General features: G+C 41.1%; 2 protein-coding genes across 4 annotated transcripts in view; one reads left to right on the top strand and one right to left on the bottom strand.

The window, feature by feature from the left end:
• Positions 1-2,035: 2,035 nt before the first annotated feature.
• Positions 2,036-7,018, bottom strand: LOC123876442 (protein cereblon-like). Of its 2 annotated transcripts, none has more exons than XM_045922696.1 (10): positions 6,829-7,018; positions 6,494-6,618; positions 6,097-6,302; positions 5,599-5,811; positions 4,968-5,072; positions 4,274-4,398; positions 3,823-3,971; positions 3,454-3,556; positions 2,859-3,003; positions 2,036-2,342 (listed from the first exon to the last, which is right to left on the bottom strand). In XM_045922696.1, exons 1-10 carry the CDS (start codon positions 6,839-6,841, stop codon positions 2,135-2,137), a joined length of 1,392 nt encoding a protein of 463 aa, XP_045778652.1. In that variant the 5' UTR covers positions 6,842-7,018; the 3' UTR covers positions 2,036-2,134. The 2 variants fall into 2 exon arrangements, with proteins under 2 accessions (XP_045778652.1, XP_045778653.1); XM_045922697.1 differs by having other exon boundaries at positions 3,823-3,962.
• A 518-nt stretch (positions 7,019-7,536) lies between these two features.
• Positions 7,537-23,497, top strand: part of LOC123876438 (transmembrane protein 131 homolog) — a 42,304-nt gene continuing 26,343 nt past the window's right edge. For both annotated transcript variants that reach the window (XR_006798359.1, XM_045922689.1), the window contains exons 1-12: positions 7,537-7,979; positions 8,602-8,645; positions 9,836-10,054; positions 15,973-16,086; positions 16,164-16,287; positions 16,580-16,751; positions 17,141-17,270; positions 20,387-20,513; positions 20,935-21,027; positions 21,554-21,740; positions 22,379-22,499; positions 23,066-23,242. Coding sequence is in view for 1 of the 2 variants with exons in the window: in XM_045922689.1 (XP_045778645.1) it covers positions 7,886-7,979; positions 8,602-8,645; positions 9,836-10,054; positions 15,973-16,086; positions 16,164-16,287; positions 16,580-16,751; positions 17,141-17,270; positions 20,387-20,513; positions 20,935-21,027; positions 21,554-21,740; positions 22,379-22,499; positions 23,066-23,242 (1,602 nt within the window). In the remaining variant the exon portion in view is untranslated. The remainder of the gene's footprint in view (positions 7,980-8,601; positions 8,646-9,835; positions 10,055-15,972; positions 16,087-16,163; positions 16,288-16,579; positions 16,752-17,140; positions 17,271-20,386; positions 20,514-20,934; positions 21,028-21,553; positions 21,741-22,378; positions 22,500-23,065; positions 23,243-23,497) is intronic.

Below are 23,497 nucleotides of genomic sequence, written 5' to 3'. Positions count from 1 at the left end.
CTTTGGAATTTTCAAAACCTAAGTCCTCGCAGAAAAAGTCACAAGCAAAAGCTAATTAAAAGTTCATAAATAAAACAAAATGTGAATATTGAGTAGGAATTTATTGTTTTTACTTGTTCTGATAAAAATAAATAGCTAAATACATGCCTACTCATATTATTATTATTATTAATAAAATTACTATACAAAATATTTTACAAAAGTAACACTCATGTTGGTCAGAAATCAAAGTGGGATTTTACAAGAAACAATATCGATCAATATGCGTTATTTCAAAAACTCTCTCCTCCCTCCCTAGTCATTCTTAATGGCCAACGCAACGAGGAACTATTGCTCGCGAAGGACAAAATCTCAGTGATCAATTTTTGTCCTCTGCGGACAATTCTTAATAATCTACTGAATGAACTTTTGAACAAGAATCATCTTTTTCTAATGTTTTTCGCTTTACTATAAATACATCGTGTGCGTAATGCGATACAGTTATTAAGCAATTTTTGTCTTTCGCGGACAATTCACAACTTTCTACTTGAGGGACTATTGCCCGCAGAGGACAAGTCTCTCATCTTTTACTAGTTTTTCGCTTTTCTATAAATACATCGTGTGCGTTATGCGATGCAGTTAAGTAATCATTTTTTGTTATCCAAGGATAATAGTCTATCGTTTGTCCAGGCTCTGAGTCTATTGTATAGTTCGCGACAGGTCGACATAGCAATCGAGGTATGAGGCGGGGGGACCACCGCACTATCCCGTGCTGGGTTAGCGCGGGGGCTGTGTACGGAGCATCCCCACCACGATTGCCATGTGGGCCTGTCGCTTACTATACACTACACCGATAAGTTCAGTCGGTCGCTTTGATACGCGATGCTCAGCGCGTATACGAACGCATGTCTAGTAGCGCGAAGTTTTAAACCTAAACAAAGTGTGAGTTAAAGTACACTATATATCCTAACTCTATATACTCTATAACCTAAGGGCCTACGTAGACGAGTGAATGTTGTCTGGGGAGGACAAAAGTCCGTAGTCTTGCACTATTTTTCACCGTACTATCATGTGCGTAATGATCGCATGATGCGATACGATCGATAGTGAAATCTTAATCGTTTTGCTTTTTTTGTGTGAATGTACACGATTTGCGCATAAATAAAACGCAAATAAATAAATGACAATCGCGTTTTGTGGTAAATAAGGAAAATTTAAGAGGTGCGCACAACTGCACATACACGAATCTTGCACATGCGCACAAAAAAGGAATTGAATACGACTATTGTATTTTTGTCCTCCTCAGACAAGAGTCGCCGTCTGCGCAGGCGCTAACACTGGCCACACACGATGAAGTTTACTGTCACGATTGCAGCGGACTTGAAGCTGGCGTCTAGTAGTAAACTTGACAGTTGTGTAATCATGACGTCATGCATCAGTGTGAATGACGTCATACACCGTCTAGTTTACTGGACGCCACTTCAAGTACGCTGCTATAGCTTGACAGTAAACTTGATCGTGTAAGACCAGCGTAAAGGTCATAGCACACATATCAACTCGGAAAGGGATCGTCGCCGTATCAACTCAAGCCGTCTAGTATTCTTTGTATGAAACTCCTTACTGCAACGCACGGTAATCGGAATCGTATCGTAATCTACTGTACTACGCTACGACCACGACTACGGTTTATTTAGGCTGCAAATTGCAAACACCAGTTTCATTTTACCTAGTGCTTATTAGTGGTTAGTTAGTTGATGGTTGGAAGGTTCGATTCCCGGCAGGGGTTTGGAATTTTATCATTTCTAAATTTCTGGTCTGGTCTAGTGGAAGGCTTCGGCCGTGGCTAGTTACCACCCTATCGGCAAAACCTTGCCGCTAAGCAATTTAGCGTTCCGGTACGATGCCGTGTAGAAACCAAAGGAGTATGGGTTTCATGAAAACTGCCATACCCCTGCCAGGTTAGCCCGCTTCCATCTTAGCATCATCACAGTGCCATGCAGTCAAAGGCTAACTTGTATCTGAATTTAAAAAAAAAAACATTAGGTTGATGGCGAGGCAAAAGGCGATACAGTGAAGATCCCTTTCAGAGTTGATATGTGTGCTGTCACCTTAAGCCTACTGTACACTACCGAGAACAGTGCAGTCGGTCACTCTGCTACGCGTCGCGCGGCGTATTGCTCGGCGCGTACACGAGCGCGCTGAGCGCGTGCCTGGTGGCGCGCAGCTCCGCGGAGAGGGACCGCGGCGGGGTGGTGGAGGGGGAGGAGGGGGACGGCGGGCCGTCTTCGCCGCGCGGCTGCACGTAGTTGCGGCACAAGCCGTAGAACTGCTGAGGACGCAAGTTGCGGCGTTGTGCATCGAACCTGCATTGAATTAAAAAAATGTGTTGATTATAAAAAAAAGTTAAACTTATTTGTTTTGAAATCCAAGATGGCGGCCTCTTTTTAAAAGAAATCAACATATCAACATAGGTTCCATACCTGAAGGGTGCCAACGGGACACTATTACTAAGACTGCTGTCTATTTGTATGTCCGTCTGTCAGCGGACTGTATCTCGTGAACCGCAATAGGTCGAGACTTGAAATTTTTCACAGTATTTCCATTGACGTTATAACAACAAATGTACCTAACCAGACCTGGGCGCGTTTGGAACCCTCGTAGCTTTAGTGTTAGGTTTATATACTTAATTATCACCACTATATCATATTCTAACAAATCTGACCATCAAAAGGAGTACAATAGTACCTACTTTGAATAAATTATTTGAGTTTTGAGTTTGAATACTAACAAAAAGTGTTCTTTCTTGTATGATGGTACGGAACCCTTCGTGCGCGAGTCCGACTCACACCTGACCGGTTTTTAATGTGAAAGCATGTTACCTCCAGCCCACGTGGGCCATGCAAGCAGCACATAGTGTAATGGTCCACGTGTATCCGGGGAACCACGAGAACTCCGCCGACGGGGCTCCGCTGGGCGCCGTATTGGCCACGCGAGACACTGTGATTATGTCGTGCACGAAACCACCTAGGAAGGGAATGGATAATTTTTAGGGTTCCGAAAAAATGTGTTCTTAGAGAGCACATTTGGATCGTTCGCATATGTAGCGATGAACCAGCAACACGTTATTATACAGAGCTATCATTTTTGCGATAAGAAAAAGTTTTTCTATAGCAAGAATGAAATTAAATCTTAACTTTAGTGTATTAATCTTTATGATATTAACATATTATTACATTTTACTTAATAAATATATAGAAGGAAAAGCTGACTGATTGCCTGAGTATATCAACACATAGCTCAAATTATAGGCCGAAATTCGGCATGCAGATAGCTTCTCGTATTATGACGTAGAGATCCGCTAAGAGAAGATTTTTGAAAATTCGACCCCTAAGGGGGTAAAATAGGGGTTTGAAATGTGTGTAGTCCACGCGGACGAAGTCCCAGCCATAAACTAGTTTAAAATAAAACAGTTACCTAAATTAGTATAATTAGAGTGCACGCCCTCAGTCGACATCGCGAAGATGTGTTCCCGTCGCGCGATCTCTATCGCGCACGATGCGCAACACAAGACACTTTTCTGAAAAAAAAAAAAAAAACTTTTTTTTACGGCAGGTAGGTGTTGTGCCATGGCGGCGCGGCGCTACAGAGGCGCTATAATCTTATATTAATTCTCTACTAAACATTGAAATCGAATGTTAACAATATTAGTGACAGGTCAACATGGCAATTGGGGTGGGGACACCCTGCACACCCCCAGCGCTAACCCAGCGCGGGTGTGCGGGGCGTCTCCTCGCCTCATACCATTGCCATGTCGACCTGTCGCGAACTATAGATGTGACGCACCATAGCGATGAGTCGCACTTCCATGTGCAGCCGCAGCAGCGCGTCGTCGACCACGAACAGCGCCAAGCGATCGCGCGGCGACAGCGCCAGGTTGGAGGCCGTCCAGAACGACAGCGCCACGGCGTCTTCAGGGATGTTCTCTGTCGAATGTGATTCATATAGCGGGCGTCACAACGGTTATCACTTAAATATTGTATAGAAGCAGGCATTATTTTGCGGAAGTCCATGATATACAAGGAACCAAAAGCTTGATACTAGAGGTCAGCGAACGTTGCGTAGATAGGCACCGCGGTCTGACTGACGCTACATGTCAGAAAACGCTGCATAGATAGGCACCGCGGTCTGACTGACGCTAGAGTTCAGCGAACGTTGCGTAGATAGGCACCGCGGTCTAACTAACGCTAGAACGTTGCGTAGATAGTTACGTCTGCTTAATGAATATGAATATTACCCATGGCCATCGTCTTGAAGTACTCCTTAATGACATGTCGCATGCGGCGGAAGTCAAAGATGTCGTACACGAAGAGCGGCCACGGCGTTAGCGTCGCGTCCATGCCGCGCAGCCGCCGCGCTAGCCTGGCGGGCAAGCATGCTAAAGTTTATACACTGAATACATATCCCACACTGATGACGTATGGATCTGAGACTTGGTCGCTAGCTATGGGCCTCATATGAAAGCTCGGGGTCACTCAACAAGCGATGGAAAGAGCTCTGCTTGGAGTTACTCTACGTGATCAAATCAGAAATGAGCAGATTAGTAGGAGAACCAGCGTAACCGACATTGCTCAGCCGGTGGCAATGGGCAGGGCACATAGTTCAAAAAACGTATAGAAGTTGGAGTCCTAAGGTGCTGGAATGGCGACCTCGCACCGGCAAACATAGCATTGGAAGACCCTCACTAGATGGACAGACGACACCAAACGAGTCGCAGGGAGCCGCTCGATTCAGGCGGCGCAAGTCTGTGGCGTGTGGTCTTTACAAGAGACCTATGTCCAACAGTTGACGTCTATCGGTTGATTCGTCATTATAATAATGATGATGATGATCTATTATGCATGCAGATGCCAAGGATAAGGAGATCTTCCCAGAAGGTTTAGTAATGATTTCTCTTGCTGTGGTATGAAAGAGTCTATAATATGACTCACTGGGAGTGGTCGCCGCGCAGCGGGTCGAGGCTGGTGAGGCGCACGTGGCGCAGCGGGTCCCCGAGCCTCACCTCTGCCAGCACGCGCACCTCCATCAGCCGCATCCTGCACATATCATACTCCGAAACATCTCTCTAATGTACAGGTAAAGCCCTTTCATATGATACCCTCCTTGGTATAGTTATCTTTCTTTGAAAATTAAATCACATTTTTTTTGTGATGAACCACAAATCCACAGTTTCCGGATTTATTCGTTTACTTGTGCAATAAGACCTACCTACCTGCCAAATTTCATGATTCTTGGTCAATGGGAAGTACCCTATGGATTTTCTTGACAGACACGACAGACGGACAGACAGACAACAAAGTGATCCTATAAGGGTTCCGCTTTTCTTTTTGAGGTACGGAACCCTAAAAAAGCCTTATAGATGGCGCAGTTCATGCTCTTCCAAGGAAAGTTTTACATTTTTTCTTAAATCTGATTTTGTGCTAGCGCCTAGCGTCTGTTTAGTGAAACCATGTGGCGTCCACGGGCCGCGCCATTTCGCCATCACCTTCCCCTCTTCCTCTGCGTCCTCGTCCTTCTCACTCTCACCACGCTCGTACACTTCGCACAGCAGCAGTTTCTCACCTGTCGAAGGCGTGTATGGGCACGGCGTGCTTGGGCATCTGCTTGCAGCGGAAGCGGTGCGTGGCGCGCGCCTTGAACGAGCGCGATGTCCACGGCCTGCGCCAGTCCCCCGCCATCTCCCCCTCCCCCTCCGCGTCCTCGTCGCTCTCGCTCCCACCACGCTCGTACACCTCGCACAGCACGCCGTAGCCCGACACCATGGTGCCGCTCTCACTAACAAGTCAATTAAATAATTAGTGATAGACCGAACGTGGATTCGGCTGAAGATTCCTTTAAAAATCTTGATAAAGCAAGCATCTTGGCGCGTCAGACTAGATTGTGAAGACAAAATGTACTGCATTCTTTAGAATAAAAAGCTCCCGCCGCCCGTTTCGTTCCAAGAACGCCATACCTACGCTACCCGAAATGACCTTACATAGTTAGGGCCCATTAGTTATTCACCATGAGACAAAAGGTGTCAGACTACTTGTCTCTCTTTATACTGTGGTATGAACTCACTCGGGGCATAGCAGTCCAAACAGCTTGTCAGTTTGCATGGCCTGCGCCATGATAGTCAGATCATCTCCATACGTGAGCAGCATGGGAACCGTTTCTCCAGGGAACACAGTGCCATGGTGGGCCAGCACAGGCACGCGGCCCTCCCAGCCTGGCTCGATCACCGCTCGTTCGCGACCACTCACCGCCACTAATCGGGGACCCATGTACTGAAAAAAAAAAACTGGTCAAGTAAGAGTCAGACTCCAACACGAAAGGTTTCATAACATCTGCTGTTGTTGAATTCAGTTTAGTTGCTGAATTCAAGCAGCGCAAGACTTAGCATGTGGAAGTCACTGCAGCAGACCTATGTCCAGCGGTGGACATCCATCGATTGATAATGATGATAATTGATACTAACAGAGTGTGAGGCAGCAAGTGAAATGTCGAACTGCTGCTCCTCCTCATCTGTCCCTGCACTTTCACCATCGACAGACGGGCCGCCACCCTCAGGCCCCTCCTGAACTTCGTCTTCTTCACTTGACACTGATAACAACAGAAATTATGCAGTCAATCAGCCTTCAATCCTCTTGGAGAAAGACCCATATAGTAAAGAAATCTTAGAGCATTCAGTATTCACTTTCTTATTAATCAACCTTTAATTTTTATCGCCATTCTCTGCTATTATGAATGTTTAAAACAAATGTCCCTAATCATAGACTTATTTTACTTCATTATTTCACTGTTCTTACTCACCGTTGTCTTCCATTATTCGTCTTAATAGCGCCCGTAGAAGTGAAATTTTGCTTTTTTTCTGTAGTCCTATTTCAGCAAATAAATAAAGGTAGTTTTGATGTAGTCCAGATTGTTTTTATTTTCTTGTTTTCGTTTTTTACGAAAGTGAAGTGACAAAAAGTCAAAAACATTGCAAAAATAAAACCAGTGTTGCCACATTCCAATTTTGGTTTTCCCCTAGTTCCTGTAGAAAATTCCTTCTTCTTATTTTTTTGTTATAATATTCCTTTTTTCAGTGCCTCATCAGCACAATGCACTTTGCCAGTCTCATGTATTTTGTACCTATCGATAGTTCTGCGCTCGATACTATCATCGCACAATTTGCCATAGTAAGTATTAAGTTTTAGATAGTCTTAACCATAAATGTAGTGAGCGTAGCGAAAAATCGTAGGTCTAATGGTCTTAACTATCGGTGTTGATAGTGTATCGATTGTTATAATCGATAATACCGATAATAATCAAAGTAATTGTCTTCATCAATAGTATTGCTTGTTTTGCGCTATCGATGCCATCGATAGTTTGCAGTTACCTACTGATGGTTTTGGTTATGCCTTAACTATTCATAGACTATCAATAGTCTATCGATATTTGGACTATCGATAGACAGGAGTTATTCTATAACTGGCAGGTGTGCAGTCGAAGGAGAAGAAGATTTGTCGCGGTTTTTCGTTTATTTTATTATTTAGATCTTGTCAAAAGATAGAAGGAAATCATAACGGATCAAACTGCGATATATTTTTAACTTTGTCATTAATTTTAAAATTCTTTTTTGCTAAATTATACATTGTATAATTTTCCACATAATTTCACAATGAAGTGTGCTGTCATATTTTTATTTTTTAATCTGTTCACACATTATTGAAGATTGAATAATGAATCGAGTGATCGACGTCTCGTGCACGCACATCTCGTGAATTTCAGAATTTGTGAATGGAAAGTGAGACTGAGTGCTGCGACAAAAATATCAATAATTGCGTTGAAATGTGATTAAACTGTTCAGTATTAAAAATTGTGAAAAATGTTTCGGAATATTTTATGGTGCTACGTTTTCCTACTGACTTTACTGGATTTAACGCTAAATACCAAGCTGACAGCACAGGGAGAGAGCCATGGTAAAATCGATTTCTCTGTTATTTATTTCCCAAATTATTTAAGTCCGTTCCGAGCATGACAAAATCTAGAAAACATAAATTATAAATAGTACATGTAGCTAGTTCTGAGGGAATACAAATATTTGGCATGTCGCGCCGCGAGTAGTCGCGAGCGATGCGATGTTATTTTGGATCGGGGCCGGACTTATTTTGTCGGTTTTGTTTTTCCATTGGAACTGCGGATATTTCCGTCAAAGCGGAGATGTGACGGAGGCTGCGTTGGCGGCAAATGTGCAGCGTGCAGTGTGCATACAATGTTTGCGCGCCAGCCGTCTGCAGCTGGCCACTGCACAGCGCACTTTTAACGATTGAATCATTTAATGTAATCCTGTTATGTCACACTCATTATCTTTATCTATTATTCATTAACAGCTATCACTATTTTCAGCATTTTTAAATTCATAAATAATAAGTGAAGGTAGGTCAAAAATTATTTAAGAAAAAAAAAATTCACTATTCCATCATGAGATCATTTAAGTAACTAAAAAAATATACGCCATAGTGTCATCCATAATGGTTTCAAATTATTTGAATTTAATAGTAGTATTTTAATAGAAGTTAATAGTAATATTTTTATTTACAGGTGTGTCAATTCATGATTCTCTCGTAGAAGGCATCACATTTCAGGTAATTACTTTAATTAAAGCTAATGCTTTTCCCAACTTTCAAGGGTTTTTAAAATCCCATGAAATCTGGGATAAAATAAGTCCTAGAACAGCACTCCTTTGTACTATGTAAGTAAGCTTGTGAGGAAAAACAGGAATTAAAAGTTTAGCCATTTCAAAAATTTGCTTGGAAAAAGAAACAAGGAGATAGATAAAAAATAAAAGTGTTTAGGTTTTGATGATTTGTTCACTGTAAGCCAGTTATTTTTTAATCACAGACTGATACGTCATATTAATTTAAAAACAAGATTCAGTCAGATAGTTGTTATATTAATTTGCATCAGGATGGATGCAAAGATGGTTCGTCTATCCCTACTATTTTATTCAAACACACATCATACTACCGATATTGAAAATGCAAAAGTATGTATGTCAGTCTGTCGGTCTGCTAGCTTTTCACAGTGCATCTACAGATTTTGTCAAGATTTGGTACAGAGATAGCTTGCATCCTGGAGATGGATATAGGTTACTTCATCCCAGAAAATCAAAGAGTTCCTACAGGATCTTTAAAACCTATATCCATGTGGACGAAGTTGCTGGCACCATCTAGTATTAAATAAGTACTTTCTGATCGACAATAAACATAAAAATAAGACATAATCTTAATCAGAATTATACACTAATAGTATGTACTATTATAATTAAATATTTTAAAAACTTCTTATATAGTCTTAAAAGGTATTGAGCCTTTGTATTTATTTGTATGTAAAATGAAGGGCAATTGATAGTAGATGAATTGTTTTGTATAATCTCTATTGATCAGTTGATTAATATTCAAGTAAACATTACAAAATTATAATATTTATCTTGGCAAGAAACCCATAAATCTACATAATATAAATATTGTTAGTATAAAATAATGTACTTAAGACTAAACTAGTTAACTAAGCTAAATTAACTACAAGTATTAATTGCATGCATAAAGGTTCTTCATAATGTTATCAAAGATCAAACCCTTCTCATTTTGATAGGAGGTCCATTCTCAATAATGAGCCGGTGATGACTTGATGATGATGTTGGACCAGTTGAGGTGCACTTGAAGGTGTACATCAAATGGTCCAATGGTACATTCAAGGTACACTTGGAGGTGTACCTCAAATGGTCCAACATCATTATCATGGTATGGTAGATAGCGCATATGCCACGTTGCAGGAATGGGGCAAGGAGTCTGGTCTAGAGGATGCGGAGGACGCAGGCGAGAGCGTGGAAGGCGTGTGGGCGTCGCCGCGTGCTCTGCGCTTCGGGCGCGCGGCGTTGGGCGCGGCGCACGCGCGCGCTGTCACCATCACCAACCGCGCCAACACTACCCTGCATCTAGCCTCCGTAGCTGGCACCACACCTGACTTTCATGCCTCATTCTTTGAATCCAAGGTATTCTCAGGTTCAATCTTTTTGTCGGCTGAAAAGTATATGAAACTTTTACAAGTGCTTTTGAAAGGTTAAAATAATTTATATGCATACCTGGGTAAATAATCTACCTGAAGTATGCTAGGCGAAATTATCCACGCAGCTACAATACAGAAAAATACTGATGGAAAATAAATCATTGAGACTCAACCTGCCACTTCTCTGCCATCAATAAACTATTGCATCATATACAAAATAACAATGCTCTTTCATCTACATGTATATTCAAGTTTTCATGTATATTCAAGTTGTTCTCGAATTACCTGCCTTCTTGGAGGTAGACTAGAAGCTTTGAACTCAACACTAACAGTATAGAGATACATATTTGTTATTAAATTATGAAATAAGTCTTAAATCTTCAATCTTAAATGTTAAGTCGAAGACTTCTGGTTACTCATTATTTTATTGTTAAACTGTGAAATAAGTTTTAAATCATCTGAAACTTCTGGTCCAAAATACTACAAAAAAAACCAGAATGTTACAAAAACAGTTAAAAAAACAGGCCAACTTTGGTCTATGCCACTGGTTTTGATTCAAACATTTCTTTTTCAGAGTAGGAACATTGCCTACTTTTTGAATGCATATCAATAGTACAATTTTACAATTGAGTAAACAGAAGTCTGGTAATGGTAATAATGGTAATAATTTATTCAGGTCAACCTCAAACTAAAGCAAGGACATTTTGTTAGTAAATAACCCAGATTAGATTATTAATTGCAAAATTGTAAGGTCATTTGTAATTTTTTCATGGCAGGTCAATACAGTACCAACTTATTTCATTTAATTTTACTTTTCTTGACAATTTTAGCCCTCAACAGGACATTGCAAATATAACAATTATTATTAAACCCTGACCCAAAAAGAGGGGTGTTATAGTTTGACGTGTGTATCTGTGTATCTGGCTGTGGCATCGTAGCTCCTAAAGTAATGAACCGATTTTAATTTAGTTTTTTTTTTGTTTGAAATCTAGCTAAGCTATAATCCAAGAAAATCGGTTCAGCCGTTTGAAAGTTATCAGCTCATCTCTAGTTACTGTAACCCTCACTTGTTGGGGGTGTTATAAATTTTTAATTTACACTTGTTTACTAGATGATGTCTTTGATTTCATCAGCGTAGAAGAACAATAGAGAACAATGCTAAGAACACCTAAATATATACAAGTGTAAATTAAACACCCCTCTTTTTGGGTCGGGGATTAAAAATCTCATGGAAACTCTTTCGTTTTGCTGGGATAATAGTAGCCTATATTTATTTCCGGGATGCAAGCTATCTCTGTACTAACTAGATAATGCCCAAGATTTCTTTATTGTGTATTTATTTCAAAAATTCTGTCAACACTCTTTGATTCTTATATTATTACTTTTATTTTATTACTACTACTACTATTTTATTACTTTTGTCACAGAGATATCTGTGACAAAAGTAACCAATGTCCTTCCCTGGGGTAAAGTTATATCTGTACCGAATTTCGTCGGAATCGGTTAAATGCATGGGCCGTGAATAGCTAGCAGACAGACAGACAAACACGCTTTCGTATATAGGAGTAATATTTATTTCTTGTTATTAGTTTAGATGCGTAGTTATTATGCAAACATATTAGGTGTGCGGTATTGAGGCTTGGTCGGGTGTCGCGGTGTTATATCGCGCGTTATCGCGTGACGCTACTGTCCACAACTTGATACTGACTGACCACTGCCCACATGACGCGATAGATAGCGGCAGCTGCGAGCTTTGACCCCACACGCCTTTTAAAGGGCTCTGGGCTCTTATTCATTCAGAGTCCTCTTATAGAAAGGACCCCTAAGCTCAACCTACAAGTTATTTGGGCATATTCTAAGAACAAAATGTAAAAGGTCCTTTTGTGAAGATACTACAATAATTATTATTTACGTGATTTAACGATATGTTAGAATGTAAATAACTGCCCCTTCGTGATCACGACTCGTGCAACAGTCGAAATACCGATAATTCAAAATCATCGAATTAATTGTGGTGTACCTACTTATTACATTTTTTTAGAAGCCTTTAGAATTACATGCTATAAATTAATGTAGGCACTGTAATGTAATGTAATAAATTAATTTACTTACATCCATACTATCCATACTTCCATACTAATATTATAAATGCGAAAGTATGTCTGTCTGTCTGTCTGCTACGCTTTCACGGCTCAACCGCTGAACCGATTTTAATGAAATGTACAGACTTAGGATACATTCCGGGGAAGGACATAGGCTACTTTTTATTGCATCAAAAACTTGTCGCACTTATGACCTTTTCCTATAAACACGGCCACACACACCTAACGCATGTGCATAACCGTGCCACGCGAATATGATCATTAAGGTGCTAAACCACTTACGGCCTTTGACTGTACCAGTAATGGTATGTGTTGCGTAATACAGCACAACAAGGCTCGAGTAGTTTTTGTCCGTCTCGTCGCTTAAACCAGTTCCGCTGCCGGGCGCCGGCTGCAGCGGGAAGTGGGTCAAAGTTACCAAAAGAAAGGATTATAATTAAAAGAAATAACCGGTACTAGTACGACGGTTTCTAATGCACTTACAAAACTACTGCAGGCCCCCTGCAGACATTCCTCGCTTATAGATAAACTAATCTATACTAATAAATAAAATTGGAGTGTCTGTCTGTAATTTCGAAATAACTACCTCATATAAAGCTCATATGGTTATTTGAACGATACCATAACCGAATCACACGTTTTTAAAATTTTTGTCTGTCTGTCTGTCTGTCTGTCTGTCTGTTTGAAAACGCTAATCTTCGGAACGGCTGAACCGATTTTGACGGGACTTTCACAGACAAGTAGAGGATTCATCAGGGTGTAACATAGGCTACTTTTTTAACCGACTTTCAAAAAAGGAGTTGTGTTTTTCTACCTATGTATACCGAAATCTCCGAGATTTCTGAACCGATTTGAGTAATTTTTTTTTTAATTGATAGAGGAACTTTGCGACATTTCCCTATAAAAAAGTTAGATTCCAAATCCTCAATCCTGATGCTGCAGGGGATCTGATCACCAAAGTGGATGGGATTTGGAAACTGTCGTCGGTTATAACTTGATATTGAAGGTATATTTACCAAGAAAAGACTTTGTCGCGCGGTACGGATTGACTACTTTGTCCTGGGAACTCAAAAGTTCCCACGGGATTTCTAAAAACCTAAATCCACGCGGGCGAAGCTGCGGGCATCAGCTAGTATTATATATGCGAAAGTGTGATGGTTTGTTGTTGTGTCCTTCAATTTTTACATGGATATAGCTAAGGACGGGAGAGTAACGTTAGCCACATTTTATCCTGGCAATCAAAGAGTTCCCACGGCATTTTATATCCACGCGGACCAAGTCGCGGGGCATCAGCTAGTATAAAGATACATTCTTAGCACTAAGCACTGCTTTGTGCAATACTATTGAAACATACTCTTCGTGCTATTTATTATTCGTGTTTAGTAGTTTGTTGTATTTAGTAATAAGTAAATGCTCAAGGTTTTTGATTACTCTTGTAACGCCAAGCAACCTCCTTATCGTTTAAGGTAAAGGCAACGTATGATACTGGCCTTGTATTGCCCCTAGTTGTAAATTGTAATGATGACTGATGAACCGTTATAAGGGCCTGCGTCTACTGTCGGCAAAGCTTGGCAGGGGATCCTTCACTACATGCAGGCGCATACTGACGGCAACTATGCTGTGGTATCCTTATACATGCCGCGATGTCCTCAGGCAAGCCGCAGCGAACACTATGTCATCACTATACAAGTGTAAATTAAAAATTTATAACACCCCCGACAAGTGAAGGTTACAGTAACTAGAAAAGAGCTAATAACTTTCAAACGGCTGAACCGATTTTCTTGTATTATACGAGTAGCTAAGAACACTCTCGATCAAGCCACCTATAAAACAAAAAAAACTAAATTGAAATCGGTTCATTAGTTTAGGAGCTACGAAGCCACAGACAGATACACAGATACACACGACAAACTTATGACACCCCTCTTTTTGGGTCAGGGGTTAAAAATATAACTTCACAATACATATTTCTACAAAAACATGTTACAAGTTTACAACATGTAGATTTTTTCTTTATACCTAAACACTGCGATCTCACCTGGCAAAAATGACCATCGCCCTCTGAGTGTTTGTCTTTATCATTTGTATGTGATAACGCAAAAGAGAGAAAGCCCTATATTAACTAACTTCTCTCCGTGGATATAGTATATTTTTATTTATGTGTATTTTTGTGCTTGTTTGGTTCAACAATTTGTAATCGTTTAAATAATAAAAGCCGAAGGTCTCGGTCAATACTTACAGTAGGTACCTAATTGAAGTTATCTATTGATATCTGTTTATTGTATGCATGGTATCGCTGCAAATAAATGTATTCAATCACTTTACAGTACTGATATTAAGATAACCCTTTACTGGTAATATTATTGTTATTGTGATGACTTCTGGAATGTCTTTATGTTTTTTTTTAGGGTTCCTAATCGAAGGGTGCCCTATTATTAAGATGGTGCTTTTTGTCTGTCAGCGACCTGTATCTCGTGAATCGTAATAGTTAGAGAGTTGAATTTTTCACAGAATGTGTATTTCTATTGTCAGTACCATAAGAAATAATAAAAATTTAAAAATGGCCGCCATGAAAATTAAAAAAAAAGTGTTATTTCTTGTATCCATCATACAAGAAATAACACTACGGGACCCTTCGTGTGCGAGTCCAACTAGCACTTGACCGGTTTTTATGAGATGTTGAGACCCTCAAAGTTTGAGGTGTTTGGTGCAAGGGATTAGAATTTAAAATAGTATTCTATGGTCAAGTTTTGTATGAAAACATAAACACATTTCAGTAAAGAATTTGTAGCTGTTAAATACGTGTAGATATTTTTAGAGTAGGTATCATCTGGGTTTCAAACCTGCAATAATATCAACTTTTTAATGTCTTATATTTTGTCAATGTACTATGTTTCGGGATTTCGTTTTCCTAGATAAATCGTATTAAAATGGCCAACGGTAAAACTAAAGCGTACCAGCTCTCTTGTTGAGCTATTTATGTATCTAAGGCACGGTAATATTATCTATATATTACCGTGTCTAAGGTCTGCGCAGATAAAGAACTATTGTCTGCGAAGAACAATGGCCCTTCCTGCTATTTCAGCTACTTTATGCAATGCAATCCTTAAGTTATCTATTTTGATGGAAAACCAACCAAAGTACACCTAAGACTGTCTTTTGTCTGCGCAGGTCCCAATAAACCTGACTATAACACTAAAGGTATGTGTTAGTGGCGATAACAAAAGCCTTCAATCAGTTTGGAGAACCTTTGAAACCTGGAATGAAACTTGGAATAATGAACAAAGAAGAATAAAGAGCGGCGCGGGCGCGGGAAAAGTTCGTATTTTGACTTGGTTTGGAGGGAGTCAAGCTCGAACTTTTCCTGCGTCGCCGCACGCTCGCATACCGCACCGCACCGCAACACCCGCCGAAGATTTACTGAAGACTTCATCGTGTAAAAGTCCATAAGTACACCCTGCATAAGGTGTATAGTGTCCCTATTGTACCCCCGCCAAGACGAGCGAAACGAAAATACGGGGCACTACCTCCCTTATCTGGGATTATATTATATGCAGGGTGCACTTAAAGACTTACGTAAGAATATGGGTCCATACTGATGATTACTGACTGGTGTTTGATGTAACAATATGTATAAGTTCCATTTTACCAAGATCATGCTCTATTGCTCTGTATGTGACGTACTTATGCATTACCAATATTTTTCCGCTAACTTTCCGTAACCGTATATAATTTTCCAGATAGTGAATCAGATTTATATTTTGTCTCAGAACATAGTAAAGGTTGTGGTCCATGTGCACAGAAGCTGCCGCCGCAGGGCAACACGACGTTCAACGTGGTCTACCTCGGACGGCACGAGGGCCCGGTGGCCGCGCACCTTTACATACACACTTCGCTCGGCGTGCACAAATACCCGGTACGTTTTTAGAATCTCAGCCATAGACTCTTTCAATATTGATATGACAGTGTGAGTAAAACGGTGTAATTGCACAGGTGTCGGCCGTGGGCGTGGCGAGCCAGTACGGTGTGTGGCCGCTGGTAGGGCTGCGCGTGCCGCTCAACGCGACCGTGGAGCCCGAGCTCACGCTGTATAATCCCACCGACACCACTATACAAGGTATGCTCTCGACCTTCTAATAACTCGTGCCAGTAGAAAAACTAATCGAAACGAAGTGCCGCTAATCATTCCATCTGACTACACACAAGTATAAAATAAATAAATAAATGATGGTTTATTCGCTAGAATGTGGGCACAAGTAGGCCTTACTACACTGCCTCGATTCAGCTTACTATACTTAATGTAACCAATATCAGTGTCGCCGTCACAGTATCCATCGTGTATGCATCCGTGCGACCAACACCGGCGAGGAGGGATTCACGCCTAAATACAAAATTGTTTGGTCTTAAAGTGAGCGAGGTGTACTCCACGGGCGCATGGCTCGGCCTGCGCCTGCCGGCGGGCGGCGAGCGCGCGCCCCGCGCCGCCTGGGCCGTGCCGCCGCGCGCCACGCGCACGCTTGTGCGCCTGCGCATCGCGCCGCACGAAAAGCCCACACAGCAGCCGCTCACCGCCTATGTGAGGTAAGTTCGACGAACCTCCGTTCTTTTATGTACGCTTAGTAGTCGCCTGACAGAATTACAATGAGTATCCGTCCAGATAGACCGGTCTATCTAACAAGCGTTTTTTCGGTGACAAGAATGTATACACCCAGAGTAATGGTAAAGCTTGGCCTGCTTCTATCAAAATAGTTCCAATGAGTTTTAGTCACAGTTCATAGATACATAGTTAAGGAACTTGTAAAAAAACATCAAAGCACGACGTCAGTGGTAATGTATGTACTATGTAGGCTATGAAACAACTATTTTTCTTTGATTTTACGTCAACCATAGTCTAATGAGTTGACATATCACCGAGGATTAAACCAATACTTCCCTCATCTAGTTTAGTAACAGTTTTGTCATGGTGTCAGGGTAAAGGCCAACATCCCGGGCGGCGGGCTGCTGGTGGCGGTGGAGGCGCGCGCGGCGCCGCCGGGCGAGTACGCGCGCCCGCCGCACGTGCGCCTCAGCGCACGCGGTGCGCACGACCCTGCCTACACGGTGAGATGACGTTTTAGATCGATTCACATCTGCCAGCACGTAGCGTGGCAGATACAGCAAAAGCACTATTATTCATATCCACCGGCAAATGGCTGACTGACCCTCAGGTTGAAATCTATACAGAGCGCTTTGACTTAAGTTTCAGTTAAAACGAGACAGATTTATGCCAGCAGTACAACGCTGTCTCGTTTTAACAGTGTCTTAAGTCTGAGCAAACTCAAAGTGCTCTGTATAGATCTCTGCCTAACAGACAAATCAGAAAGCGCACGCAAGTACATTGATTTTTTTCCCATACTCTGTGTGTGATTTACGTGACTTGCCATTGCATCTACGATCACTTAAATCGTACAGTTTAAAGTTCGAATAAATTCGGTCAGTTTATCATTCATATTGCTGGAGTACGTACGTGTTAACGCATCCATACTATCCGCCAGATGCCCACAGTGCGTAGAGACAAAACATTCTCGCCGTATCGATCTGTGTCTGTGCTGAGTATGTGTCTGCAATGTACATATAATGTCTGTAGATATGTACGGAGTTTAAGCCAGAAATACGCTGCCAAAGACGTTCCCTTTGGCAGCGTATTTCTGGCATGGTTGGATATTAGTGATTTTTCTATTTATTGTTAAATGTAATTTAACAATAAATAATTTAACAAGAAACCTTGGATTACGGATGGACTTCTTAAGTGTATTCAAAAAAGGAACAGACTTCATAGAATGCACAAAAAATTTCCTAGTGAATCTATTGTTAAAGCCAATTATTTAAAGTATAGAAACATTTGTAATAGAATAATAAAAGAAACAAGAGAAAAATACTTTAGGAAAAAAATTTACAAACACTCAGGGGACCCTAAAAAAATATGGGAAATTCTGAATGAAGCTTCTAATCGAAAAACTAAACAAAAGTTGCCAATTAAGGAAATGTTAATAAACAACAAAATGGTAAATTCTTCGTCTGACCCAAATAATATAACAAATGCTCTTAATAGTTTTTACTGTTCAGTAGGACATGACCTTGCTAAAAAGCATCTACACAATATAGGGGTTACAGAGCAATACCTATGCAACAAAATTAATTTCTCCCATGCAGATAAAACTTTTTATTTAAGACCTACAAATCCATCTGAAGTAAGTAAATGTATTAACTCTCTAAAAAATACGGAATCCCGTGGACACGACGGCATTACCTCTAAAATATTAAAACTAATGAATCGTGAAATAGCTGCTCCACTCTCATCTATAATTAATTTAAGCTTTAAAACAGGAATATTTCCACAGACCTTAAAAACTGCTATAATTATGCCACTACATAAGAAAGGGCCAACAAACCTAATGTCGAACTATCGTCCTATCTCACTTTTGCCCACTACTTGAAAAATTGTTGAAAAAATAATGAAAACCAGGATTGTCAAGTATACTTCCGATATTCTATATAATAATCAATACGGGTTTAGAGAGGGAACAGGGACCAATGATGCAATAGCTGAATTAACAAAGCAGATTGTTGTAAATCATGAAAACAAAAATAAAACAATTGCTGTTTTTATAGATCTAGCCAAAGCTTTTGACACCATTTCACATCAATTATTACTAAAAAAATTAGAGAGATACGGTTTTACTCGAAATGCTCTTAACTGGTTCAGTAGCTATCTTAAGAACCGGAAACAATTTGTGCGAGTTGAAAATCACATTAGCGCTGAAAACAGTTCAGAAATAGCATTTGGTGTCCCTCAGGGAAGCGTATTAGGCCCTATTCTATTTAATATATATCTTAATGACTTTTGTTCGCTACTGACAGACAGACAGACGGACTCTAAGTCGCTATGTTTTGCAGATGACACTGTTTTGTTATTTACAGCCTCCACGTGGGATAGTACCATCCAAAAAGCCGAATATGGCCTTCGCCTGGCTAAAGGGTGGTATGACAATAATCTGCTAACGTTAAATGATGAAAAAACTGTATGCATGTGTTTCTCTCCGACAAGTGCCGGTCTTCCGACCGAGACTCCGAAAATTAAAGTGCACTCTTGCTTGAATAAGTCTGACTGTGTAAACTGCAAAACATTATCATGTACCAATAGCACAACTTATCTCGGTATTATTGTTGATCAACATCTAAGATGGGACGCGCACGTAGACATGCTGACTAAAAAAGTCCGAAGTTTGAGCTATATATACAATGATCTAAGAAATATTATGAGTGTCAACCTACTCTTAACAGTGTATTGCTCTTTAACTCAGTCGTTAATATTGTATGGCATCATAGCATGGGGTTCATGTGGATCAACTTTATTAGACAAACTCAATAAGGCTCAAAAACTCAATCTCAAAATTATTTTAAGAAAAAATCGTCGATTTCCTACAGAAGAACTATTTAAGCTGAGTAAAGTACTAACACCAAGAAAAATATACATATGGCAACTAACAATGTATATGGCAAAATATATAGACGACTTTACGTTTGAGCAAACTCCCAGTCACCTCAGGCAAAGGCAACAAAGATGTTCAGTTCCCCGACGAACATCTGGATTTACGAGTAGACATTTTACAGCTGCGGCGCCAAAACTGTTTAATAATCTTCCTTTGGAGATATCCAAACTGCTTTTATATGCCCAGCGTAATTCCTTAAAGAGAAAACTAAAAATCTATATAAAGAAATTTTTGCTAGAATCCGGTTTTGAAAGTTTTAAATGCCTTTATGACAAGATCTGTTGAAACTCAATGCTATAATCTAAACTTTATCCTATCCTATCTTTATATATTTTTTGAAATATTATTATATAAACACTGTTGCACAAAAAAATAATTTATTTTTTTATTCTTTTGTTTGTAAAAAATGGAAATATAGGCTTAACTCGTAAAATCATAAAATAAATCGGCTTTTTTAATCGTAAAATCATAAAATAAATTAATCTTTTTTTTCTTTTTGTCAGCCCTAGCACAGACTACGGTCTATTTGGACTGCAAAATTCCAAACACCAGTCTGTTTTTATCTAGTGCTTTGGTCTATAAAAAATGGTGAAAAATGTTTCTCTTTAAATTAAGTCTATTACTAAATAAATAAATAAAATAAAAATTGGCATTTCATGATGTGAGCTGTGTGTGTGTCCTTAGGTGGAGTTGGAGCTGGCCAACAGTGGCAGCTCCGATGTGTCGCTAGAAGGCGCCGTGAGCGGCGCGGGCTGTTGGCGCGGCGCGCCGCTCGAGCCCTGCGCAGCGCCTGCTGCCGCACGCGCCAACGGTAAAGTCGTGTCCAGATATATGTATTATTTGCTCAATCCGATGGGTACTAAAGGCCGGACCGTATTACAGCGGAGCTTCGCTTCGCGTTAAAATGTTATCTACAGAATGTTCACTATAACTTGGCCCCTGATATTATGTTGACACCATTGCAAATTACACAATAATAAACCTTAACTTCTAAGGAATAAGCAAGCAAAGCAATGGTGCCAACATGATAGCATGGGTCAAGTCATAGTGAACGATCCATATTTCGCGACGCGCTATGCAGCGTCGCTTTAGTGTGCCATGCACCATACGAAATTTTTCAAATAACATTTTGACGCTTTGTGCCGCGCTGTGCAGTACAGTGCAACGCCACTGTAATGGCCTAACCTAGCCTGTAATTCATTCAGCCTTAACACTTAATAACTTGTTGGCAGGCGGCGCGGCAGTGGGCGCGCATTTGTCGCTGCTGCGCTCGCAGCTGGCGCCGCATCAAGACTTCGTCAAAGTCGCACACTTGACGCTCAATTGTAAGTTCATCAAGAAATCAGAAATTCATCAGAGGATCGTTTTGTTCTCACATATCAGATGTTAGTTTTTTTAGGTCATTTGTCACTAAATCAAAAATCAAAATCATTTATTCAAAAAAATTTGTACACCTTTTGTTTGTCCGATTTTTTAGATTTGAAAGATGATATAGTCGTGATAAATGATTACGTAAACTTAAAACTAAAGCTACGAGGGTTCCAAACGCGCCCAATCTGAGAAGAACCCACAACAAACTGAGCCGCGTAATAGTAAATATATAAAAGGAAAAGGTGACTGACTGACTGACTATCAACGCACACTACTGGAGATCGCGCTGAAATTTGCCATGCAGGTAGTTATTATGACGTAGACATCTGCTAAGAAAGAATTTTTGAAAATTCAACTCCTAAGGGTGTAAAATAGGGTTTTGAAATTTGTGTAGCCCACGCGTAAGTCGCGGGCATAAGCTAGTTAAAGTGAGTGAGACAGAATACAGCTTTGTTGATCTCACGTTTTTTTCACTAATAGTTGCAGAGTTATGGGCGCAGGCGCCTCCGTCTAGTCAAGTGAATGGCGCGGGCGACAGTAACAGTAGCGATAGCAGAGAGGAGGGGGAGGCGTGGTGCGCCGGCTGCGTGCGCCTCGGCCGTGCTCACGTGCCCTACAGCGTACGCTTGCTCCCCGGCGCGCTGCGGTTTACCCCGCCACACTTGGAGTAAGTATCCACAAGTTATATGTTATGTTAAAGTATCAGATTTGTATAGTCAAGTGAAGCGATAGTAGCAGCAGAGAGGAGCAGTGCGTGGGCTATGTGCGCTTCGGCCGTGCTCACGTGCCCTACAGCATACGCTGCGCTGGTCTCCAGTCCAGAACACGTCTGCCTCAGCAGTCATCAGTTCTGCAGCAGACGTGGCCTGCCCATGGCCACTTCAGCTGGCTAATTCGTTGAGCTGTGTTGGTCACTCTGGTTCTCCTACAGATTTCCTCGTTACGGTTTTGTCCCTCAGCGTGATATCCAACATAGCTCGCTCCATTGCACGCTGAGCGACTGAACTTTTGAACAAAGCCAACTGTCAGTGTCCACGTTTCATCCCGCCACACTGGAGTAGCTATCTTTGAGTTAGTCCGAATAGTTCGTACCAAGGACTTATGAGATGAATATGCATTTGTCTCAATGTTCAATCATTGTGAAAGCTCATTTGGATTAATATACTCTTCATATTCTGCTTATCGGGTTTTTATCAAACTGTTTGCTGACCAAAAAGTTAAAAAATTGGTTTACGGATACTTATACCCCGATGGCCATGTCGACCTGTCGCGAACAATATATTAAAAATTGTAATATGTCCGCAGCATAGTGACGATGGGCGCGGACGCGACGCAAGAACGCGAGTTGCGTGCACACAACGAGTTCGGACGGCCGCTCACGCTGCGAGCCGTCGATTTGCCCGACGACGTCGCGCAATACTTCCATGTAAGTTTGCGTATAGTACGCAACCCGCGCTAACCCGGTGCGAGATAGCGCGGGTGTCCTTCTTCTATAAAGCGGTAAACCGGAAAATAGCAGTTTTTGAGTTGAGTTGTCGTCAAAAATGTGGAAAACTGATGTTGTAAAGCCTGGAGTCGACCTGATGCAAGCGTTTCATGCTTGTGGTAAACAACAAACAGCAAGCATCGGCAAAAGCCACGGATGACTTGCCTGCCAATCGGAATGTTGGCAAGCATACATTTGTTATTCCCCCCAAGCAAACGCATCCATGAGACGCGTCGAATCGGGCCAAAACGCGTTGGTCGTGTATGACGGATATTTTCCTTTCGGCGCGACGCTGTTCTCAGTAAATATACAGGTGGTGAATTATTGCGATTCAAGTCCACTCAGCTCAGAGAGAGTAGTGAACGCCAGCCTTTAAAAGCTACGTAGGACCAACTTTGGTCTTACAATTTGTTGCGGTTACAAAACTACTTTATTCAGTTAACTGCTTTTTAAAAATGAATGGCAGGAATGATTGATTGAATGATTTTTGATTTTGCTTGATACAGATGGTGTCGCACACTCCACTCACACTCAACGCGGGTACGTCAGCGTCCATCGCACACTTGCGCCTGCGCGAGCCGGCGCTGCCCGCAGACTTGTCGATAGACGCGGAGATCACTGTACATACTGACTTGTCCCAGTACAAAGTGCCGCTGAGGTTGTACAGCGGGAAGATATTGTTTGTACGTATGTTTTGGTCTGTTGTTATAGGTCTCCCATTTAACTTTAGTTTAACTTTAGGGCTCGTTGAAACTTTCAACGAGCCCTAAACTTGAAAGATCAACGCGTTTTAGGGTTCCGTACCAAAATGGTGAAAATGGAACCCTAATGGTGCCACTCTCTCCGTGCGTCTGTCGCAATCGATTATTACAGTAACTATTAAAGCTATCAGCATGAAATTTGGAATAGTTGTCTAGAATAGTGGCATTAGTGGTCCA

This window comes from Maniola jurtina, chromosome 21 (assembly GCF_905333055.1).
Source record: "Maniola jurtina chromosome 21, ilManJurt1.1, whole genome shotgun sequence".
Classification (NCBI taxonomy): Eukaryota; Metazoa; Arthropoda; class Insecta; order Lepidoptera; family Nymphalidae; genus Maniola; species Maniola jurtina.
Note: the sequence above shows the minus strand (reverse complement) of the source record. Positions and strands in the feature narration are given on the sequence as shown.

Coding starts and splice junctions, on each gene's coding strand:
- LOC123876442 (XM_045922696.1), bottom strand. Junction 3,972..4,273: donor CTTCAAGACGATGGCCATGG/GTAATATTCATA, acceptor TATATGAATCAC/ATTCGACAGAGAACATCCCT. Junction 3,004..3,453: donor CTCTAATTATACTAATTTAG/GTAACTGTTTTA, acceptor TTCCCTTCCTAG/GTGGTTTCGTGCACGACATA.